Source organism: Centrocercus urophasianus, unplaced genomic scaffold (assembly GCF_019232065.1).
Source record: "Centrocercus urophasianus isolate 14NV4802_14NV808 unplaced genomic scaffold, USGS_Curo_1.0 seq_26, whole genome shotgun sequence".
Lineage (NCBI taxonomy): Eukaryota > Metazoa > Chordata > Aves > Galliformes > Phasianidae > Centrocercus > Centrocercus urophasianus.
Window position 1 is genome coordinate 5,304,527 of NW_024884822.1, and position 21,726 is coordinate 5,326,252.

Below are 21,726 nucleotides of genomic sequence, written 5' to 3' on the forward strand. Positions count from 1 at the left end.
GCATTCCTAACTATAAGGAACTGCTGTTTTTTCCTCTGAAAGAAGGTATATGAAAGAAGTCATGAATTTGAGATCTTTCAAAAGGTGGTAATTCTTCGGTGCTCTTTCATTAGTAATGTTATTTAGCTATTCACCATGAATTGCAAGCCATTAATAATTATCAGAAGGCAGTTTTGTTGCTTAAATAATTTTGAAGACGAAAGGGATTTCTATTTTCCAAAGGTGAGAAAAGTCAGGGTAAAAAATACAAGGAGGTGTGAAGAGAGGAAAGGACAGATTTTTTTTTTTTTTTTTTTTTTTTCTCCAGTGGATTTGCATTACGGATAAGAATAAGCGAGTGATTTCAATTGAAGACATTGTAAACTACTGTTTTGCTTTGATTGAAACTCTGCCCTACTGATGATTTTTATTGCTATGCTTATTTTGTTTTTGTTTGTTTCAAAGCATGGGGACAGCACTATTTGTTTTTTTGCCTTCATTTGGAATGCCTTGGTTTTGTAGATTCAAGTGGGAAGTATGTGTTAATTGCAGAGAGGTATTAGAGAACTTACTAGTCAGCCAAGCTGGTGTTTCTCGAATCTTTTGTGCACTTAGAACTTAAGCACTTAGATGTATTCTTCAGTAGTTTGCTTTGTTAAGTGCTGGCAGACTTCCATTCAAGAACAGACAAAGGATGCTTGTTCTTGTTCTTTCCATTGCAGAAATTGCAGGGCTGCTTTTTTCTTTTTTTCTTTTTTTTTTTTTTTTTTTCCCTGGAATGGCAGCTAAATGCAGTTAAGTTCAGCAGTAAGGATACTAACAAGAAATACTTATTGTTTTAACAATGTTCAGGTGTCTTGTGGAAAGGATTATTGAAGTCATTGTGGAGTGAATTTTGAGTCTATCTGAAACAGCTGTAACTTCTTGCTTCTAGAGAAGAGTAGGTATTTAAGGAGGAAGACTGAGGTCCATCAAGTGAAAGGTCTCTTTTGGTCAAATTGAAGAGTGTAAAAGAAGTTTATGAACAGTTACTGAACAATTGAAGTATCTAACATAGAAAATCTTAGTTTCTCTGAGAGGGCTGTGTAAATTGCCAGGCTTTAGAACCTGTGCAGGAGAAGGGCTCTTACCAGATGGAGAGGGAAAGAAGGCTAGAAACATCTTTGTTTATGCTCCAAATATCCACTTAACTCCACTTGGAGTCTCTGTAGAATATAGTTTTTTCGAATATTGGCTGATGCCAAATAGTAGACTTTTTTTAATTGCTACATGTTCTTAGAAGAGAAAAAAAAAGATTGTGAAAAAAGATTGTGTACACACAAGGAAGCTTTCCAGGTACACAGTTAATAAAAAGCTGCTGAGCATTGTGGTTTGATTCATGTTATTATGCTTAGGATTATTCCCGTGTTAGATCTATCCGCACAAGATTTACTGATGGTACAGATGTTTGTCTCCACTTCTGAGGGAGATGCCTGATCCATGTTAAGGTTTATTGTTGAGGCACAAACGTGGTCTAAACCTTTGATGAAAAAGTTCCTGACAGTGTTTGCTTGTTAATGTGAAACTAAAATATTGGTTCATTTGCAAAGCACTGTGGAACAAAGGAAAGAATAATTAAGTTTCATATGAAGGGATTTGAGTATTAACCCAGGATATGAAGTACGCATCTTTCTTTGTTCATCCTCAGATTTATTTTGCCACCTTTCTTTAAGACTTCCTCTTTTGGGCTTCTTCAGTATAAAATGGAAGAAGTAATGCTATCCTAATTTGTGGCGATTTTTTTTCAGGATAAACTGATTGCTGATTATTAACGCTTGCAGTACAGTGATAATGTGAATGAAGAGGACTCTTGTCTGCTTGCCCACCAGAGTGGCATAATCTTTTTGGAACAGTATTAGTTACAAGTAACCAGCATACACAATATTTTAGTAAAAATAGGCAAGTGTCTGTAGAAATATATTTTGTTCTTTCAACTGTGTGCAGTCAAAGGAAGATTGAAATGAGACGCATTAACAAGCTCTTCTTTTTCCTTCCTAGAATTACAACAACAGCTGCTTGTATGATGGACCTACGGAGATATCCGCTGGATGAACAGAACTGCACGCTGGAGATTGAGAGCTGTAAGTACTTCTGCAAATCCTACTTATTCTGTGGTCAACTGCTTCAGACATTTTTATTTCCGTTTATTTATATATTTATTTGTTTTATATGCTACTAACCTAGTTGTCTCTGTCTGATGACATTTAGATCCTTGTAAACACATGCAAAAAAAAATAGCTTTCCAGATGGATTAGTAATTTGTGGCGCAAGGATTAGCGAAAGTTATTCTGCTTTGACAGTTTTCAGCTTTAAAAGTCTCATTCAAATGCCTTGTTGGAGTTCATGTGAGGAGCATGAGGATTATTATCAGTTCTTTATCCTCCCTTACAGCTGAACTATGTTGCAGCTTCTTTCCATTTATAAATGATGGCAAAAGGTTAAGACTGTCTTTTCAATAGGTGTGTTATGATTTGTTTGTTTTTCTAACCTCTCTGTGTTTAAGTTTTCAGTGCATTCAGTGCAACTACTTATATATTCTGATTTCATAGCTGATGTCTCTATCAAGATATCCATGTAGATAAAACTTGTGTTGTGAAATAGAATTTCAAACCTCTTTTCACTGAATCTTTAGCAGACTCTAAGTACATCAAGTCAAAACAATTCATGTTCATTTATGTAAAGACAGCATTTTGCATGTGCAATACTTGATGCTAAATAAGATTGAATCAGCAGTTTCAAGATACATGTCCTTTTTCAAGGGAACCATATGTAACAGATGGAGTCTATTAGTAAGTTGAATGGAGCACGCAAATGAAAGGTAATGGCATTAAGATACAGTCCACAAAACTGTATTTAAAAAATACCATATGTATTTTAAAAGATTGTATGGGACTTTTTTGTGTATGTGTGAGCAAAGTTATTGCAGCTTTTGTAGCAGTCTGAAAAGAGCTTGGTATGGTTGAACTTCTTTTTAGTGATCTAGAAAGCATTTAAGAAGATGATTTAAACTCAGGTCTAGTTTTCATTCATTTAATGTAATTTAAAGATATTTCAGAATCTCTTTCTGGATTGCACTTGTGACACTGCTGTCTCATTTACATTCATGTAGTAAGCAATATAAGTCTTTACCGTTAAAGTTCACCCCTTCTCTAGATTGAAACACACAAACATCAAATGTGATGGACTTTGCTCTTTGGAGAAGGAATAAAATCTTTGGGTTTTTTTTTTTGCAGTTGGTTATATCACTTATATTGATAGCATTTGATTTGGAATTTTATACTTGCAGCCTTTAAAAATCAGCCTTTTATGCTGATAGTGTGTAAAAGAATTTTGTGCTCATACAACTGTATTTAGGTTTGGAGAGATTCTTGTATTTGTTGCACTTGGTATGAAACATACAGTATTCATTATAGCATTGAAAAGGAGGATGCTTAATTTCCCATAGCCATTAGGATGCTTATAGGAAAGCTCCTCTGTGGCTCTATCTCTTAGCTCAGTTGTAGCATTACAGCAGTAAAGTGGATTTAAAACAGGATACTGTGTTTAGCTGGCCTGCCTTTCATTGCAGTAATAAAGGTCATTAAAGAATGTGGATAGAAGTAGTGCTTGAACTGCACTTTGAAAGAATTTCATGCTGCTTTAGAAAGTTATTACTCTTTATATGTGTCACTCTGTCCAGGTAAAAATCTGAATAATCTTTATAAATTGCTTCAGAGAAAACGGTAGTAGGTAGGTAGAGTAAATAAGACTGAAAGTGACTTTTGAGTCATTTTATGCAGATACTCAAGTCATAATCACTGATTAATCTCAATAATCTCCATGCTGAAAGTAGCTTATTTTGTTGGCCTGCTGGTTCTGTTGGACACTTTCACTAGTGCTTTTGTGTGATGGTTAGAAAGACTCTAAATTCCATGTCAGGAAGCATAAAATTGTATTCACTGCTCGTGTCCGCTGTCCTTTTTTTAAAAAAATTTTTTTTAAAGTTAATGTCTTCCTCAGCCCTGCTGTAGTTGTTATGATATATCTAAAGAATGTGGTCTCCTCATAAGCTTCATATCATAAAACATGCACATTCCAGTTCGTTTTAGCTTTGTCATATGAGACCCTTCTGTTATTTTATGTTAAAAGAAATGCAGAATTAGCAAATGCTAGTTTCTGCAGATGCTGTAGTTTATCATTCTTCTTTAGGAACAACAAGTACCACAGACCATGCTCTAAATTCTCTGTTGCATTATGGCATTTACCCTGCCCTTTGTCATCAATGTGGTCCAAGAGCCACCTTTACGTTTTTACTCACCTGCATAACTTCTTCAGATACTAGCCTTTCCTGGAACATTATAGTGAGTTTTCCCTTCCTCACCCATCTTCCAGCAGTGGGATTTAGCTCTTGGTGGAAATCTTTTTGCATATTCAAAGGACGCACGACTTAATATTTTACAACACTCTTCACATAAATCAGCGTTCTTAATTTAACTACAGACCTCAAAATTCTCCAGCTCTTCCTATTTTTTTTTGTCTGTACAGTACTTTCAGGTCTTGTCTCATTCAAAATTATTCACACAGAAATGCTAACAAATATTAATGATAACAAAGAAAGACTTACGTTGCAGTCATTCTCTATACTGAGCATTAGCTATTCTTTTACATTTTTTTACACATTATTTGTCTTTACTAATTGTCTTCCCGCAGATAGCCCCATATCAAACATTTTTATAAAGTACAGGTTAATTGTACTTTGATTGGAAATGCAGAAAGGATCTGGCTATAAAGATCTAGCTCAAAACCCTTTGGAGTTTAGCCATGATAGATTTTTATACCATTTCCATGCTTATTATTGTGTCTAATGCGCTTCCATTCTTTCCCTTCTTCCTTTATCTCTACTCCTATTATTGATGCCAGTTGTCTAGCTTCTTTTTAGATGCTTGGATTACTTTTTTTCTTTGTGTAATTGTAGTTACTGAAATATGGGGACAGTATCAATTTTTGTTAATGTAGATTTCCGTAGATCTAGACTAATTCTCAAGTTAGGAATTATGGTAGAACAGGGTTTTATGTTAAAGCAAAAACCTAAAATGGGAGAGGCTGTATAATCTGTCAAGGTACAAGAGATGTTACTTTACCTGCTTTACTATTGGGACTAGATGTTGAAAACGTAAGAGAGGATATTTTTTGTTGGTTCAGAGAGTATCAGTTTTGAGAGCTTTTTTTTTTTTTTCTTCAAATAGGTAGCTTGTTTCTCTGTGATCATTTTTTGATTTGCTCAGATGTAAAGGGGGCCAAAATATGTAGAATGCTTGGTTTTCCTTGGTTTTACACTTCCAAACTTTTACAGTGTCTTTTCTATAGTGGTGTAATCTATCCACCCTGCATTTCTTTTCTTACTTCCCAACACACTAAGTTGCAGGGTTATAATACCAGAAGGAAATCAGTTTTTCTCTGCATTCATTTCTTAGATTCCCAACTTGGAGACAGCAGAGATCTTGTTCTTTTTTGCTTGTGTATTGACTTTACTCAGTCAAATACTCTCCTTTTTGCTTCCTATTTCAGCCATTGTAGTTTGAAGGTTTGTTGAATTTCTGATGACGCTCTTGAAAAATTTTCTCTATCTGCTGCTTTTCTGAAGGAAAAAGCAATTCCTTAGCAAATCAGTTAAAAGACTAAAGGGAGCTAAAAAGCAAAAAGTAGTACTAGGAAGTTGGCAGAACATTGCCTTGTATTCATAAACGTAAATAAAATATCATGTTGCACATTCTCTAGCATTACAGAGAGAAATGATTGTGATTTGAATGTTTTCAAATGTAATTATTTTAGATTCATCTGGTAAATTTGGACTTCTGTCAGTTTTAATTACATAGTGACATACAGCGATGTTAAAGTTCACTTTAGTTTTTTTCTCTCATTTCATAATGTCTTTGGCACAGCTATATTTATGTTATATTGGAGTATAATTCAGAATACGCCTGCTGTGTGGCAATGATATTTTACGTTTCTTTATTGCTTCTGAATAAACAAGAACACACTGAGTTTCTTTTCAGAAATCTATACTCAGAAACATTTTCCACTGTGTGCTGAAGTTTTGCCATTGAAAGAAACATATTCTACTGTCTAAAGCCAAAGCAAATGGGGCACTTGAAACCGGGAAAGTTGGCAGCATTAGAACAGCATGTTCAGCAGGGGAGGAAGGACTGCTTTGGTGATGAATGAAGAATGATTGTTTTGGAGACATTTACTTAACAGCCAGGGATATTTTGATCAGAAATACCTTACAGATCACTTTTTTTTTTTTTTCAGTATGATGGCAGAAATGCCACAGTAGCACGCTAAATAAGATCAGCTAAAAACTTCAATTGGGTAACAATCTAGAAAAAGGCAGGAAGAACCACAGTGGAAGAATATCATTCCTCCCAGTGGCTGGATAGCCCAGTATCAAACACTTTCTAATCAGACTCTCTGAACGCTCATCTCAAAAAAGAAAACAACAACAAAACCATTCATTTTTGTGCCATCAAGGTGACTTTATAAGCACGTTCAAAGCACTGAAAAGAAATTGAAAATACTTCTTGTTGAACTACTTTGGAGGTGGCTGATCTGGCCATCAGTCAAAGCTATAATCAGGTCATGGGACAAAGGGTACAACCCCAGGAGCCGACCACGGTTTTGGGTTAGAGGTGGATGTGCCTGATGCTGAGCAAGAGGCTCTGCTGTTCCTGAGGGGACAGGATGTTTAGTAGGGGAGGCTACCAAGAGAGTATATCACTTTGAATATTTACATTGCAAGTAGAAAGCTGAATGCATGATGTTTGGGCCACTGAATATCAGAATCTAAATAGTTGTTCATTTATTACTCTTTTCATTTATCAAACCTAGCATGTCCCCTTTGTTCCTTCAGTTAAGTAATTTTTTGCATAGCAGGCGTTGTACAGGATCACATGCTTCCATGAGTAGAAGCTGACCTCATTATCAAAGTGCACCTTTTTTCCTTCTTGATTATCATTTACATGTTGAGATGTCTTAATGTCTTAATTTGGATTGTAATGTGAATTCCTTGGGACAGGTGCTACAGACTGTATTTGTCCACAGTAATTTCATTTCAAGATATCAAGGAGAGAATAAAAGAGGTTTAATTTTAATGGTGTGATGCATACTGGCAATGATAAGGTAATCTGTGACTTCATTGTGTAGCTGGAGTGATTCAGTAAGGGCTAAAAAAAAGTACCAACAAAGCTAGCACATGATTCTTCTAACTAGTATGAAGAGGGTAAGAAAGTTTAGACTAACAATCAGTGTATATGACTGGGGCAGGATCTAGGCAAGTGAACCACTCTTTGCAGTGTTTTAATAACTGAGCGTGAATAATAACCACTGGGGACTTTGGTCAGGCTTTTCAGACAGGAGTTGAAGTAACATCACAGGTGTATTTTTCCTGTTACATTATGGTTATTCCATAAGGAAGTACTGTATCTTATTTTCTTTATTTCTAAGTACATCCTTACAGCAGTCTACATCTTGGAAGCTCTCATAACAAAAATGAGAGGCTGTACAGTTTCCAAATGAGCAAAGAATGATACAGAAATTCTGTACCGGCTTCTTAATGCTCTGAAGCAATCTGGAGTCAAATTAGAAAAGCAGTCTAATATCTAACCTATGCTTATCAGCAAGGACAATATAGGCAATGTAATTTTCCATGAAGAAATTCATAGCTTGAAGTTCATTTTTATATCATTCCACAGATAAATGTAGAAAATATATAGAATCATAAAAATTAAGTGACAAAATGCAAATGGTTCTAAAACTTCTAAAGCATTTTGCCTTTCCTAACTAGTCTGAGCTGTGGTATATTTTTCCTATTGCACTTAAAAGTGTTTTATCAAGGGATTCTGGAAATGAAAAGGACCCATTTTCAGAAAACCCAGTTTCATTTGCTAAAGGATCTTGAAAATGTCTAAATGTCTATAAAAACCATTCTGTAGAATGTCATTCTAGCATCTTCTCTGATAATCCTGTATACAATAAATAATCTAGAAGAATGCAGAGATGATGGATGTGACACTTTACAGCCCTGTTTCCAGAAGTTATGAATTTTTCAAGGTAAATGTTTGCTTTTTTTTCTGAAGTGAGTAGTAGGATCTCTGTTATACCTTCACATATTTCAGATAGATATTTTTTTATTAACCGGCAATTTGTTTGAAATAAGTAAGTATGAAAAAAAGCTGTGTTAGAAGTACTTCATACCTGGTCATGATGTGTATCAAAATTAAATGCAAAGACTGTTTTTATTACTGGAAGTTTCATAAAAAAATATGTTTTGTAAACGTATATATTTATCAAGGGATGAATATCTTAGCGGTTGAGAGAATCATGAAAAATGTAGTTTCAATCATTTATGTTTTGTTTATCAAAGGATGGGTTACTTGCTGGGATTTTTTTTAGTTTGCTTCTTTAGGCTCATAATTTAGGTCTGTTGTTTTGAATGTCATTTTTAATAGGGAAAAAGAGAAGTTATTAACAAGGTTATTAGTATATGCTTATATTTAAAGATATATTTCTGGAATTATTCAAGATGGAACGGGCAAAAGGGGTCTCTAGTCTGTCTTCTGCTCAAGACAGGGTCAAGTTTGAGATCAGACTATGTTTCTCAGTATTCTGTTCAGTCTAGTCTTGAAAATCTTGGAAGATGGAGAATGCAAAACCTCTCTATCCAAGCTGTTCCAATGTCTGACTTTTTTAAAAGCGAAGATGTTAAATTGCAACTGTAGTAGGTGCCAACCACTAGGTGAGGCTGCCCAGGATCCCATCCAACCTGGCCTTGAGTGCCTCCAGTGATTGGTCATCTATAACCTCTCTGAGCAGCCTGTTCCAGCATCTCACCACCCTCTGAGCAAAAATTTCTTCTTAACACCTAACTTAAATCTCCTCTCTTTCAATTTAAAGCCATTCCCCCTTGTCCTATCAATATCAGACTGTAAAGAATTGGTTCTCTTCCTGCTGGTACTTTAAGTACTGGGAGACCCTACTGAGGTCTCTGCAGAGCTTTCTCTTCTCCAAGCTAAACAAGCTCACCTCCATCTACCTATAGGACAAGTGCTGTTGCCATGTGATTATCTTCATTATGCTGCTCCAGACCTGCTCCAACAGCTCCACATCATTCTTGTGCTGGGAGCCCCAGTCCTGGACACAGTACTCCAGATGGAGCCTCACGAGGGCAGAGTGGGGGGGGAGGGTCAGTCCCTTCTCTCACCCTACTGACACCCCTCTGTTAATGCAGACCAGGATACTGTTGACCTTCCGGGCTGCAAGCATACACTGCTGGCTCATGTCCTGCAAGTCCATCTCTGCAGGGCTGTTCTCAAGGAGTTTTTTTTCCTCTCAGTCTGTATTCGTATCTGGCATTGTGTCAATCCATGTGTAACATCTTGCACTTAGTTCTGTTAAACCTCATTAGACTCTCGTGTGTCACTTTTTGAGCATGTCCAGATCCCTCTGGGTGGCATCTCTCCCTTCCACTGTGTCAACTCCACCACTCAGCTTAGTGTCATCAGCAAACTTCTGAGGGTACACTTAAACCCACCAATTATGTCATTGGTAAAGGTGCTGAAGTGTGCTGGTTTTAGGACAGACCGCTGTCTGTGTTCATAACTGGTCTTTATCTGCACGCAGAACTGTTGACAACAATTCCATGGCTAAAACCATCCAACAAATTCCTTATCCACTACAGAGTTCACCCCATCAATTTGTATTTTTCCAATGTAGAGATGAGGATGTGGTGCAGGACCATGTTAAAGGCATTGCACAAATCCAGGTACATGACATCAGTTCCTCTTCCTTCGTCCATCAGTGCCATACTCCATCATAGAAGACCAACAGATTGGTCAGACACAGTCTGCCCTTGGTGAAACTATACTGGCTGTCTTGGGTCATCTCCTCATCTTGCATATACTTTATCATCTCTTCCAGCAGGATCCACTCCATGATCTTCCCAGACACAAAGGTGAGACTCACCACCCTGTGTCTTCCTTCCTCCCTTTCTTTAATGTGGGAATATCTGAATTTTATTATGATTTAAAAGCTCTCGAAATAAGGATTCTTTTACTCTGGAATAACGAGAAATTTCAGGAGAACATCTGACTGGGTAAAAAGTTTCTATTTGTATGTACATTTAAAAGGCAATTTTTTGTGTTTTGCAGCTGCACAATGTATAAATCATCTTTATTGTGCATGGAGTACAGGTATGGATAGTCTGTTCTGCAGGAATGTATTGCAAATAAATTTATAGCTTAAAATTTATGGTATGTCATATATTCTTCAGCAGCAGAACAATTGGCTACCTGTATTCAATATCATATGATTTTGGCTCATCTTGTTTGGTTGATGTAACAAGAATTTGAGAAATTGTGAGCCTAGGCAAAAAACTTACATGGTAACTTATAGGGCAACATAGCAGGAAAAACAAAAAGAAAGAAACAAGGAATTGATGCAAGTCATTTTTAAGACATAAAAATATACCTTTTCACTTCAACACTGTGTGTGAACGTACTGTGCTCTGAATAGGATTACACAATATTGGAAATATCTTTCAGTAGTAATCTGCAGTTGTCATGAGTGGAATTAAATACCTTGCTGCATCCGTTGTATGTTATTGATTTGTGAAGGATGATTATCCAAGGATCTGATGGTTTCTGAATAACCCATTGAAATTATTTCCTGGTAAAATCATGGATCTTACTCTTTTCTCTGAAGTGGTTAAATGGTAGCGCGTATTAGAAATGTATATTTATTCAATAGCAGGCACAGTTTATTTCAAGGGAAAGACTTGTGGGCTGCTACAAGAACTAGCTTCATTAAAGCACAGTATATTCACATATTTTACTGTACAGAAGCTCATCTGTACACATCTGGTGCTCTCCAAGAAAGCAGGAATTTTCTTCCTCACTGCAGCCTGGAATGATCATGTCTTTTGAACAAGTCACTTCTGGAAGACTGACGTTTATCAAAATGTTACACAGACAACCTGAGAATGAAATGCTGGTAAGTTACATTTTGCTTGTGAATTTAGTTTCTATTTATTATTGTTAGTAGTAGTAGTATTTGAACCTCTGTAACCTGTTACATGAGAGGTTTTCTGTCACTGTTTTGGGGAAATTCTGTAAAGGCTCAAAGAACAGTAGATTCTTTTTTTTATTATTTTTTCTTCTGTTTACCAATCGTTCCTCTCTGTCTTCTTTTCTATGCAGAGCCAAAATGAATGGATATCATGAATAATATCAGTAAGTAAGTCAGAATGGTCCTGGGGATGTCATCAATGTCAGAAGCCTTCTCATTCTTCTTATACAACTAACACAGTATGCGTGCAGCAGATAAGCATCAAAGGGATGGATAACTCACTCCATCAGCGTAATGCTTTTGCACTGTAAGTTTCTCACTTTGTTATGGCTTATTTGGTGTTAGTGGTCCTGTGTGCATATACTTATGAGTATTCTTTTCCTTTCAGGTTTCAGGAACAACCTTTTGCAAGTCTAGAGAGACCTACAATCTTATTAGGTAAATGCATGATACTTCTCTCCTGCAAAATGTAGCCAGGTTCTTATCAAAGTTTGTTTCCTTGCTTGCCAAGATGAGCTTCTGCTCATCTCTGTTTTGTTTGTTGTTACTTTTTCAGTTGTGGAAAGGATTAAAGAGGGTTTTACAGTTTTCTCTGAGGACAGAAAAATGTACAACTTGCTATATGTCTAAAATTTTTATTGTACCCTAAAATTTGTTGCCACAGCCTTGCATTTGTACTTTACAATGGCATTTCTTGTACTGCTGGTAATACTATGGGTATGGAAAGCTTAGTTTCATTATAAAATTACTTGATAAAAATTTTAATTTCCTTTAAAAAAAAAAAAATAAATAAAGCTCAGATTTTACCCTATGTCTGTGTGTTTCACTGTGTGCATTAAAGAATTCTGAACACAGTAAAGCATGGGAAACTTGAGAAGTTATGTGAGCCTGGGCAAAAATCTTATGTTAACATAACGTGGGAAACCTTTAAGTCCGCTAAGACTGGAATCCCTGTCAGCTCCAACTCAAAAATTCTTCTTTTTATTTTGGAAGAGAGAAGTTGAATATTTTACAAATATGTGGCATCTGTGTTGTGCACATCATTACCATTTGTGCTATGGAGTGATGCATTTACTGAGTTTTAGTCATCTTTCTTCTTTGAAGATCTACCTTTGTGTAAATGAGCAGTATGCTCCTTTTTGCACACATTGGCATATATACTAGCTCTTATTTGGCCTTGAGACTGTATTCAGGGCCACATTGTTCTGTGGCTTGATGCCAGTTTGCCTTTCATCTTAAGGGATACCAAGAATATGCTTGATAAATTAGGTCATTATGTCTGATGTAGATGGCATGTCCATCCTTTTTTACTGAACATTAAATTATAGATACGTGCATGTAGCTATCACTTAAAGATGGTTTTCATTGTTTTAATAGCCATATATGAACAGGCACCTTAACAATAGTCTCATTCTTAGAAAATATCTTTAAAATTGATTGCTTGTTACAAAAGCACATGTGGGAACAGTATTAATCTTGCCTATTTTACATCGGGCACATAACAAAAACAGATTTGGGTCACAAACTAACTCTGAATGTGGGAGGCTCTGGAGGGGTCTGGGAATTACAGGTTTGCAAGGTGGTGTATTAAGTCAAGGAATGTTTCAGGCACTGCCTATGAAATGTATAACCAATTTGGTATTTTGTCTTAGAAGCGGATGAAATCAGCTATATAATACCTTACCATGTCAGTATGTTTAATGGAAAAATGTGGTGTTGAGACAAATGTATGCTGAGACAAAACAGAGAAGATCTGGACATGTGGTGGAGATATATTTTGTCATGGGCTCCAGAATAGTGAAAATGATCATATAATTCCGCTTTTTTTGAAGTTTGAGATTGAGATCATTTTCATTGTACAATGGCTCTCTGTAATCTCATCAGGGGTTTGATGGCTGGATGTCCTTTAGGTGATTCTAGCTTAGTGTTTCTTCAAACCCAGTTGCAAACAGGACAGAATTTCTGTGTGTTAGTATCTGATTTATTGTCTTTATTATGAAGTGATATTAATGATATATTTAAGTAAGATTTGATGCCTGGAGTCATGCTGAAATTTCTCTTTTTTTTTTCTTTTTTCTCTGGGTATGAAATGTGCCATTGTCAGAGGAAAGATCTCTCTTGAGAAGTCAAGAGCAGTTGCTCCTGCTAGAATATAAGCCAATATGTCCAAATCAGCTGAGCTATTCTGACCATGGAAAAACCAAACAGTAAAGAATAGAAAAGCGTCATCTTGAATTAATACAGTAGTATTAAGATAGATGTGTTTTGTATACTGGCATGATACCAGGTTATATAGAAACCGTGTGATTTTGTGAAATGATTTGCTCCTATAGTGAAAATGCAGTCCTTTTGAATGTAGCGTGTTTTCTTTAAATACAGGGATTTAGGCAACCTAGAGCAGCTGCTTGTTTATGTGTTTTGTTTTTCTTTTTTTAAATCCCCTTTTCCCTTCAGGGATTTGGATGATTGTAGAAAGTATTTAAGCCAGAAGGTAGAGTAAAGCTCACTGGGGAGACTCCAGCTGGGACTGAAAACACAGCACTGTTGGTTCCACATGGTCATGAGTTAACGTTAGGCCACTTGACCAGCCAAAAATGAGCTCAGTCTGTTAGAAAGGAGATAATACCTTCTTTTAAGTGGTGTTCTTAAAGGCCTATCTTGCAGTTATGAGAAATATATCTCCAAATTTTCTAATTTTCTCATGAATATTGGCTATTTCAGAAGGTGTCTGACCTTCGAGGAAGTAAGCTCAGCTATCAGCTCAAGTGCTATCATCCCTGGTGAGTAATTCTCACTGTTTCCAAAGAAAGGATAAATGTAAGCCTTCAGTAATTATGAAGATGATGAGTAGGCAAGCCTCTTAGTTTGAGCTTTCCTTATCTAAATTATTTTTCCAATCGTGATAAAAATATCAAAGTATACATTAAAAATATCTGAGCAAAATATCAGAATCGTTTGCACAGAGGAAGATAATTAGCAGATAGCATGCATTTCTTCTGACAGAGTCCAAGAAGAAGGGCAGATGAACTGATCTGGAGCTCTACATTCTTTAACCTGGACTATTTTAAGCCCTTTGTTAATCAGTATCTGTGCACTGCATTGCGACTCTGCAAAAAGGAGAATCTAACAGTAATTCAGTGTTGTTTTCTACAGTGTACATGGAACGTTAAGGTTCTGACTTGTGATAGAAATGCCTCATACTAGTGTAGTTTTCCATTCAATATGGATGAAGAAGTGAATGATATAGAGATGCAGTCCAATAAGGTCCAAAAGTCATGAAAATCTGGCCCAAATTAACAGTAATTAAGAGCAACCTTTTACTGTGTGTAGAAGATGTCCCCATCTAAAGATGTTATTGCAACTGGAACAAATGGTCTGAAAGTACCTTTCATGAGCTGAATTGTGCTTGTAATATGTATTATTGCTTGCATGTGGTGACAACTACAGCCTTTCACAAGTACAGTTCTATTCCAAACACTTGTATGAGAATGGGAAAATATTGAAATTTAAATCAGGGTATTAAGGTTTACCTCTAGAAGCATTCTGCTGTCTTCAGTGTGGTATAGTGTGTAAATGATGTTTTTTTTTGCACTGTCCATTCAGAGAGGAATTTGTGCAATCTCTTCCAGATATTTAACATTAGAGTCAAAGTTGAACTTTGAACTTCCTGCTGGAGAAAGCACTTCTTGGTGCTACGTATCATCCTCAAAGACATACATCTACACTAGCTATATAAGCAGGTTCCCAGCTTTTAGCATCTGTGCCTAAATGAATGAAGTTCTTTCCAGCATTTCCAAATAGATCAACATAACCACATTTGAAAATACAGTGTTACAGTTAAGGGGAGAAAAGCAAAAATAAATAATAATTTATAAAACTATTTTGTCTGGTTTTCAGAATAAATGTAGCAGTTTGGTCGAACGAAAATATAATTTCACTTCTCTTTTCCTGTAACCTTCTTTTGGATGAGGAAATTGTTATTTACTTGGTGTCTGCAGCTCAGTTACATACTGTTGCATTTCCACTTGTTGAGGCTAGTGTAGAGAGATCTTGAGTATATGTGAAATTTCTGAGATACTTGTTTTGCAAGGATAGATATACTGGTTTATGAAAGCAGGAACAATGCGCTTCCATAAATCTTGGTAATGGTTTAGTTTTTCAGCTGTAGGACATAGGTTCATTTCTCATCCATTTTCACTATCCTTATACACTGCAGAACTTATCTGAAAACTTGTGGTACTAAAGAGTGGGGAAAAAAATGTTCTGTTACTCCAAGGCTATTTTAAGAAAGAAAAGCAGTCCTATTGGAATTGATGCCATACATGCCTCAGAGAGTACTCCCTCTTTTCAACGTGAATAAAAGCAAGCATCTCAGAAGACTAGCCCAATCAGTTTAAGAGTGATGTATGATTGAGGTTGCCAGAAACAAGTATAAACAGATAATTTATATATAAAATAAAGTATATTAAACCTGTGGTTTTATCACCTGCTGTGACACTTCCTTTGTAACAAGCAGGAATTTTCCTTCATTTGCCTTTTTTCATACATTTATGGTTCATTACTGTATTTCTAGCACTCAAAAAGTGGTTTTCAGAATCTTACTGCAAATTCTCTGCTTCAGTGCTCTGCATGTTTCCCTTCCATTATTTTGTAACTGTTTTTTTTCTCTGGACCCAGGTTTACTTTTTAAATTCAGTTTTCATTCTCTTTCTTTTTACATGGCTGGTATTAGTTTCTCAATCTCTTTTACTAAAGAATCTCTAAAGTTCTAGGTTTATAACCTCAAACTTACCAAGAAAACCTGTTCTTGATTATTTAATCCCCAACCTACTGCATACAGAGGAACAGGTGACTTCACCAGCTTTCTCAGGTATAAGAGAAAACTGGAGTAATCACAAGCCTCTTCAGGAACAAAAAATGTCTTGCCACATATCTGTAAAACTCCAGCCACTTAAAGCATCTAGATTCTTGCAAACTTCTATGAAGTTCTTATGGACTCACAGCCAGTGAATTTGGTAGTAACTCCTACAGTGTCAGGATAGCTGAATAGCACTTGCTATGCTGCTTTTGTCCATCTATTGTAAAGCAAGTTAATTTTCTCTTTTTCCCATATTATTCCTAGACCTGTTTGTTACTTTAATTCCTTAAGATCTATACCGTAAACTTGAAGCGTGTTAAATATTTTGTGAAGCATGTCCACATCCACATTTAATCAAATCTGAAACATTTTCTTAGGTGTTTTACTCATAGGATTTGCTATAAAACTTATTCTAGGCTGTCTGTATTTCTGACTGTCCTTGTTTTCTATCACCATTTTCTTTTGTAGGAATAAACACACACATGCGTGCGCACACACACACACGCATATATATATACACACACTTTTCTGTATGTATCTCTTAAGTGTATTGGTAAGACACAGTCCACTCGGAAAGGATATTCCTAGATTTTTCCTTACTACATTTAGTGATATGTCTTGACTCAACACTGGTGCAAATATGAAGAGCTCTGCAGTCTGTGTCTCTACTTTGCATGTCATGGGTATTTCAAGCAATCTGACTGCTGGTGGTTTCCTGCCGGACTTATGATTATTTGTTTTCTAAATTCTTAGTTGAAATGGGATTGTTCACCTTTTTCCAAGCCGTGTTTAACAAAGCATGCACCAGAGTAGTTGCAAAGCTGGCAACACAGTGAGACCTTGCACCCTCTTCTGCCATCTGAGGAGACTTTGAGGCTTCTTCCAGCACAACGGCACCGTTAGAGGCACAGCCTCCAGAGAAAAAATCACCTCCTGGCGCTCACAGTAAGAGCTGGAAATGGTGATGATTTTAAATGAGCAGCAGAATGATTTGTTCAGCATTCCTTTTCATGAGTGGATCCCATGTGGTGGTGCCTAGACCACTTCTGAACAGCAGAGTTGTTTGCTGGAGGCAGTAAATGTCCTATATTTTGACTTTAATAAGGTTGCCGACATTGACTCAAATGACTTTCTTATAAACAATGTGGGAAAACACAGATCAGACGGAACCACATTTGGAAATAGCACAAAGAACATGATTATGGAGTTTAGTGGAGGGAAACAATTTTGAATCAAGTCCATCTTCAGTGTTTTCATTAATGATCTGAAAATAATAAAACATGCCTAAACCTTTAAGCAGCTTGAAGCATGGAATTAGGTTTTAAAGGATCTCAGCTAGCTGGAGAGGTGGCCTGCAGATGTGAAATTCCAAATTTTACACGTAACAGTCTCACCTCAGAACTGGGAAAGGACTAGCTAGATGGCAACCCCTTGTTGGAATGAGGGGTGAACATAACAACAGAAGAAAAAAACAAAAACAAAATGGATAAAGTAACCCTGGGAGGATACCATAGATAGTAGTGATTCTGTATAAGCAGAGATCTCTTACAAACTGTAAAGATAGTTTTGGTCTGTTTTCTAGTAGAAGGTCTTTTGCACTTTCTACATGTGATGACACAGATTTCCTCCTGAGGTCCAATGATAAGTAAGAATAAGTGCTTAGGTATTGTGTTGGGCAATACTGAAGTATGCATAAGTCTTTTGGGACTTGTAGAACACATTGAGGTTTATAGGATCAGACTTTGTAAATTTGTTTTGAGTTTTCCTCTAAAATAGCCCTGGAAAATAAATATTATGTCTGATTTACCTCGTGTATGTGATTTCTATGCTCAGAAAACAGCTTATGAGGGGATGAGTACTATTGAGTTTTTCCTGGTGAAAGATAATCAACTGTAGACATGATCTGGCTCCATTACATTGTGTGTTTTATTCATTATTTCTTCTGCTTTTGACAGTAAAATGAAAAGCCCATTTAGACTTATGATATTATAATCCGGGAAACATATACTTGATGGACAACTTTTGTTTAATGTCCCCTGGAACTAACATAGGCATCACTAGGTTTTGAACAACTTCAGTTTCTCAGTATTCCTGCCTTTACTTGTTTGAGAAGTTGGCAACGTTCTATGTTGTTGTTTAGTTTCTAATGCAATACGTTGAACTTGTTTTGCTTCCAATATTTCGCTTTGGAATTAATTAGATTTTTCTTTTTAATGTTCGTTTTGTCTCTTTTCCTATTACTACTTAACATGCATAATTCTTTGAGGGTATTCTAATCAGGTATCCGTTGTAGCTGGTCCTAATGTTCCAAGGGAGAGTCGTGTGAAAAAGAAATGGTGATGTGGTTCCACTTCTCTTTACAAATCAAGGTAAGGAGGAGAAAGGATAGCAATCTGCATCTTAAAGAAAGACAGAAAGTCTTTCCAGGATTTTTCAGATGAATATATAGAAATGAAAGTTTGGATTCTTCACACTTTTTGATTTCACTTTATTCACTGTTTCACATCCAAGAATTGTGTCTCTTAGCCTGATATTTGGTAAGAAAAATGTTTCATCTTAAATATGGTAGAATAGTACTATTTTGTCAAATACAGATGTGCCAGGAGCCTCCCCTGAAAGCGCATTTGTGTAGCGTCTGATCTGTAGTCTACACCCGGATAGTGGGAAGAGGCTGTCTTCTGTCCTCGAACATCATGACTTTGTCTCCTTTATGAGTTGTGCTCTGTCTTGTTCCTTAATTGTTAAGAGTTGACTTCCATTTGATTAACCGTAGCAGGTCCTTATTAGTTTTGACAAACCAACAGAACATGTGGAAGAAAAGTCATAAAAGTGAATAAAATAAAGAATTCTTCCATTTCGTAGTATGAAACTGATTTTCAGTTTCTGCGTGAAGTATTTTTCTAGTTAAAAGTCCTAAATCAAAGAGCAGCATTTATTGTTTTGTAACATATGCTTGTGCTTGGCAAAAGTAATGGAAGAAAGCATGTCAAACAGCAATGCTTAGAGTATTAAAGTTTTAACAAAACGTCAGAGAACACTAGAAACTGGTTAATCCACAGAAATCTGTCATAAAGATTGCATTGTAAGGTTGTTTCAGCATGAATTCTGGTGACATATGGGAGCTTAAAATATAATCTAATGATATATCTTTATCGGTGAGATGTTTATATAACATGATTGCAACAGAGATGTCTTTTCTTGTTAATTTATTAGGATGATGAAAGTTACAGTGTTTTTAGAACAATGCAAGGAACAAGTTTTGCTCAAGAACAGTTTTGTCGCTGGAATGAAAATATTCTTTTTTTTCTTCTTATACACGTTTAAGAAAAGAAAAATTATGCATCCAGTGTAGAGTGTGCTGAAGATAGGCAGCCTGCTGTACAGAGATCTGTGGTGGTGCTGTCTTCTGCTGTTGTGAATTGCTGTTCTGAGCATCAGTGTATGTAGCAAAGCAATACAGTAGGAAAACGGCACAAACTGACTTCCCAAAGTGGAAGACAAAACTTAGTTCAGAGGAAGTTGTGAGGAAACGATCTCATGCCGGAGGAATCAATTAAAGAACTTTTCTAGTGAAACTGGAGTTCTGAAATTCTGTTTATAATCCTCAATTGAGGAAAAATCCTCAATTATTTTGATGTGCAACTTATAAACTGTGTTTTTGGCTGCTGTGCTGCTTGGTTTGCAGAAATGTTAACTATAGGAAAAAGAGTGGCAGTGAGTTTTAGCTATTCATATTGCTCTTAAGTAGAAGGTTGGATTTTTTATTGATTTGTTTGTTTTCAATTCAGTTGTCATCTTTCTGAAGATTGTTTGTAAGATAACGAGCTGTAATTAGCACTGATGCCCCATAAAAATGTGCCTGATTTAGTTAAGATTTCACAGGTGAGCATGTTCGAGTTATTTCTGATATATTTTATGTCAGTTGTCACTGTTACACTGATTAATCAAATACCGGGATGGGAGCTCAGAAATGTTTTTATTGGCTTTTCATGTTTTTTTTTTTCAGAAGGTAATCCTCTGTTAAGTATTGCGACTGAGGTTACAGCCTCCAGTGCTAGCTCGTGTCAGTGAGGAGACGTTTCCCTGCAGGTGCCCCAGGTGCCCAGCTGGGAGGCATACCAGGGGGTGGCACGGCATGTCTTGCTGCTTCCTGGGGAGGTGTGACAGCCACGTCACTGCAGTGTGCTCTCCAGAACACCCAGGAAGCATTGGTGCATGGGAGGTAAAGCTGTCATCAGCCTTACGCTGGTAGGGCCTGGAGCTGGAAGGGCTTAGCTCTGCACATGGTCAGGCACTCTTAATTCTCACCACTTCTACAGCTGCCTGGATAGACACGTTCCAGCCTTTTTGTAAAATTGGTCTTTTCCGTTTAATAGTTGTTATAAGTATGTTACAGATGGGCTGAACAAGTCTCATCTGATACACTGCTATAGACAAATAGTTCTTTTAGATGGGAGGTATAAGTTATAACATTGTATGTATTTTGTGTGCTTTTCCTAGTTACTTGGGGAGAAGTTGCTTGCATCTGAATATTATGCTTTCATATATTCTTACTTATCTATCTCCTGTTTTCTCCTTTTTTTTCCTTTAATGAGGGATGAAGGGAGAAAAATTGATGTTTAATTTTGTAGATTCTTTAGTATCAAGGAGCAAGGTTGCAACAAGATCTCTGTGTTTAAAATTGTGTATAGTTGCTGGAGTATTTTCTGTATCTGAGAGAACCATTTTTGTAAGTCGCTGTTGGCTTTGTTTTGATAGGCAAAATTATGTAGGAAAAACACCATGTGACTGCCTTCCTAAGAGTTATATCATAATGCAAATGCACAACTCAGCAAATTAAATTGATGAAGGAGGACTACAGGGATCTGTTGCTGGGTTTAGGATATTCTGTGTTATAATCTTCATGAAGTTGGAGAACAGAGATATCTCAAGGTGTTCTTTTCACATTTCATAGCTCAAGTGTGTGCCAACAGTATACCTCATGCATCTGTGATGCTTAATGTGTCTTGAAGATGTTTGTGTATGTGGTTTACAGTAGATATAAAAATGTCGTGGTTTCACAGGCAAAATAAACATACTGTCCCACAGACAGGGTTTGTTGGAAGTTGGATTATATTTTCAATTTTTTTCCTATAGTATGAGACCAGTTTTAAAAGTTATATCCTTCTGTTCAGGAGTCTGTTATTTTGCTTCATGGTTTTGTAGAATTCTTCTACGTGCACAGTTAGATAACAATCTTGGGGTATGATGTGTCTTGTGAGTTAGGGCTGCACCTAGGGATGAAAATCTCAAGATCAGGTGTCTGCACTTAGAGGAGCTAAATCTCTCTCCAGCCCAAACTGCACTGGTGGTATCTCAGAATTCCTGATATCCTAGTTTTTGTGCTTTTGCACATTTAAGGCATATCAATATATTTTAACCCTAAGAGAATGTAATCATGGTTTTTTTATTCCAAATATGAATGGTTTCAGGTTAGGTGTCATCATGATTTGAAGGACAGTGCTTCTTCAGCCATCTCGTAGTCCAAGGGGTGGGGAGGAAATAGCATAAGAAGCCACCGCTAACAAAGATGTATTCATGTCAAAGACATATTTAGAAAGATGGGGTTTCCAGGCTGGTAAACTCTGCCATAATATTGGAAGGAAGGCTTATTGTCTTGAAGTTGTGCATGTGTTTTCCTTGACTTTTTATTTATTGCTAGGCTATATACGTGCTAACTCTGAGAACAGCTCCCACCTCTGTGGTTCATA

The 21,726-nt window shown here is 36.5% G+C and overlaps 1 protein-coding gene across 3 annotated transcripts in view; it reads left to right on the forward strand.

The window, feature by feature from the left end:
- The window catches only part of GABRB2 (gamma-aminobutyric acid type A receptor subunit beta2), a 133,768-nt gene that overhangs the window by 69,185 nt on the left and 42,857 nt on the right, over positions 1-21,726 (forward strand). For all 3 annotated transcript variants that reach the window (XM_042826393.1, XM_042826392.1, XM_042826394.1), the window contains exon 5: positions 2,017-2,099. In XM_042826393.1, coding sequence (XP_042682327.1) covers positions 2,017-2,099 — 83 coding nt within the window. The remainder of the gene's footprint in view (positions 1-2,016; positions 2,100-21,726) is intronic.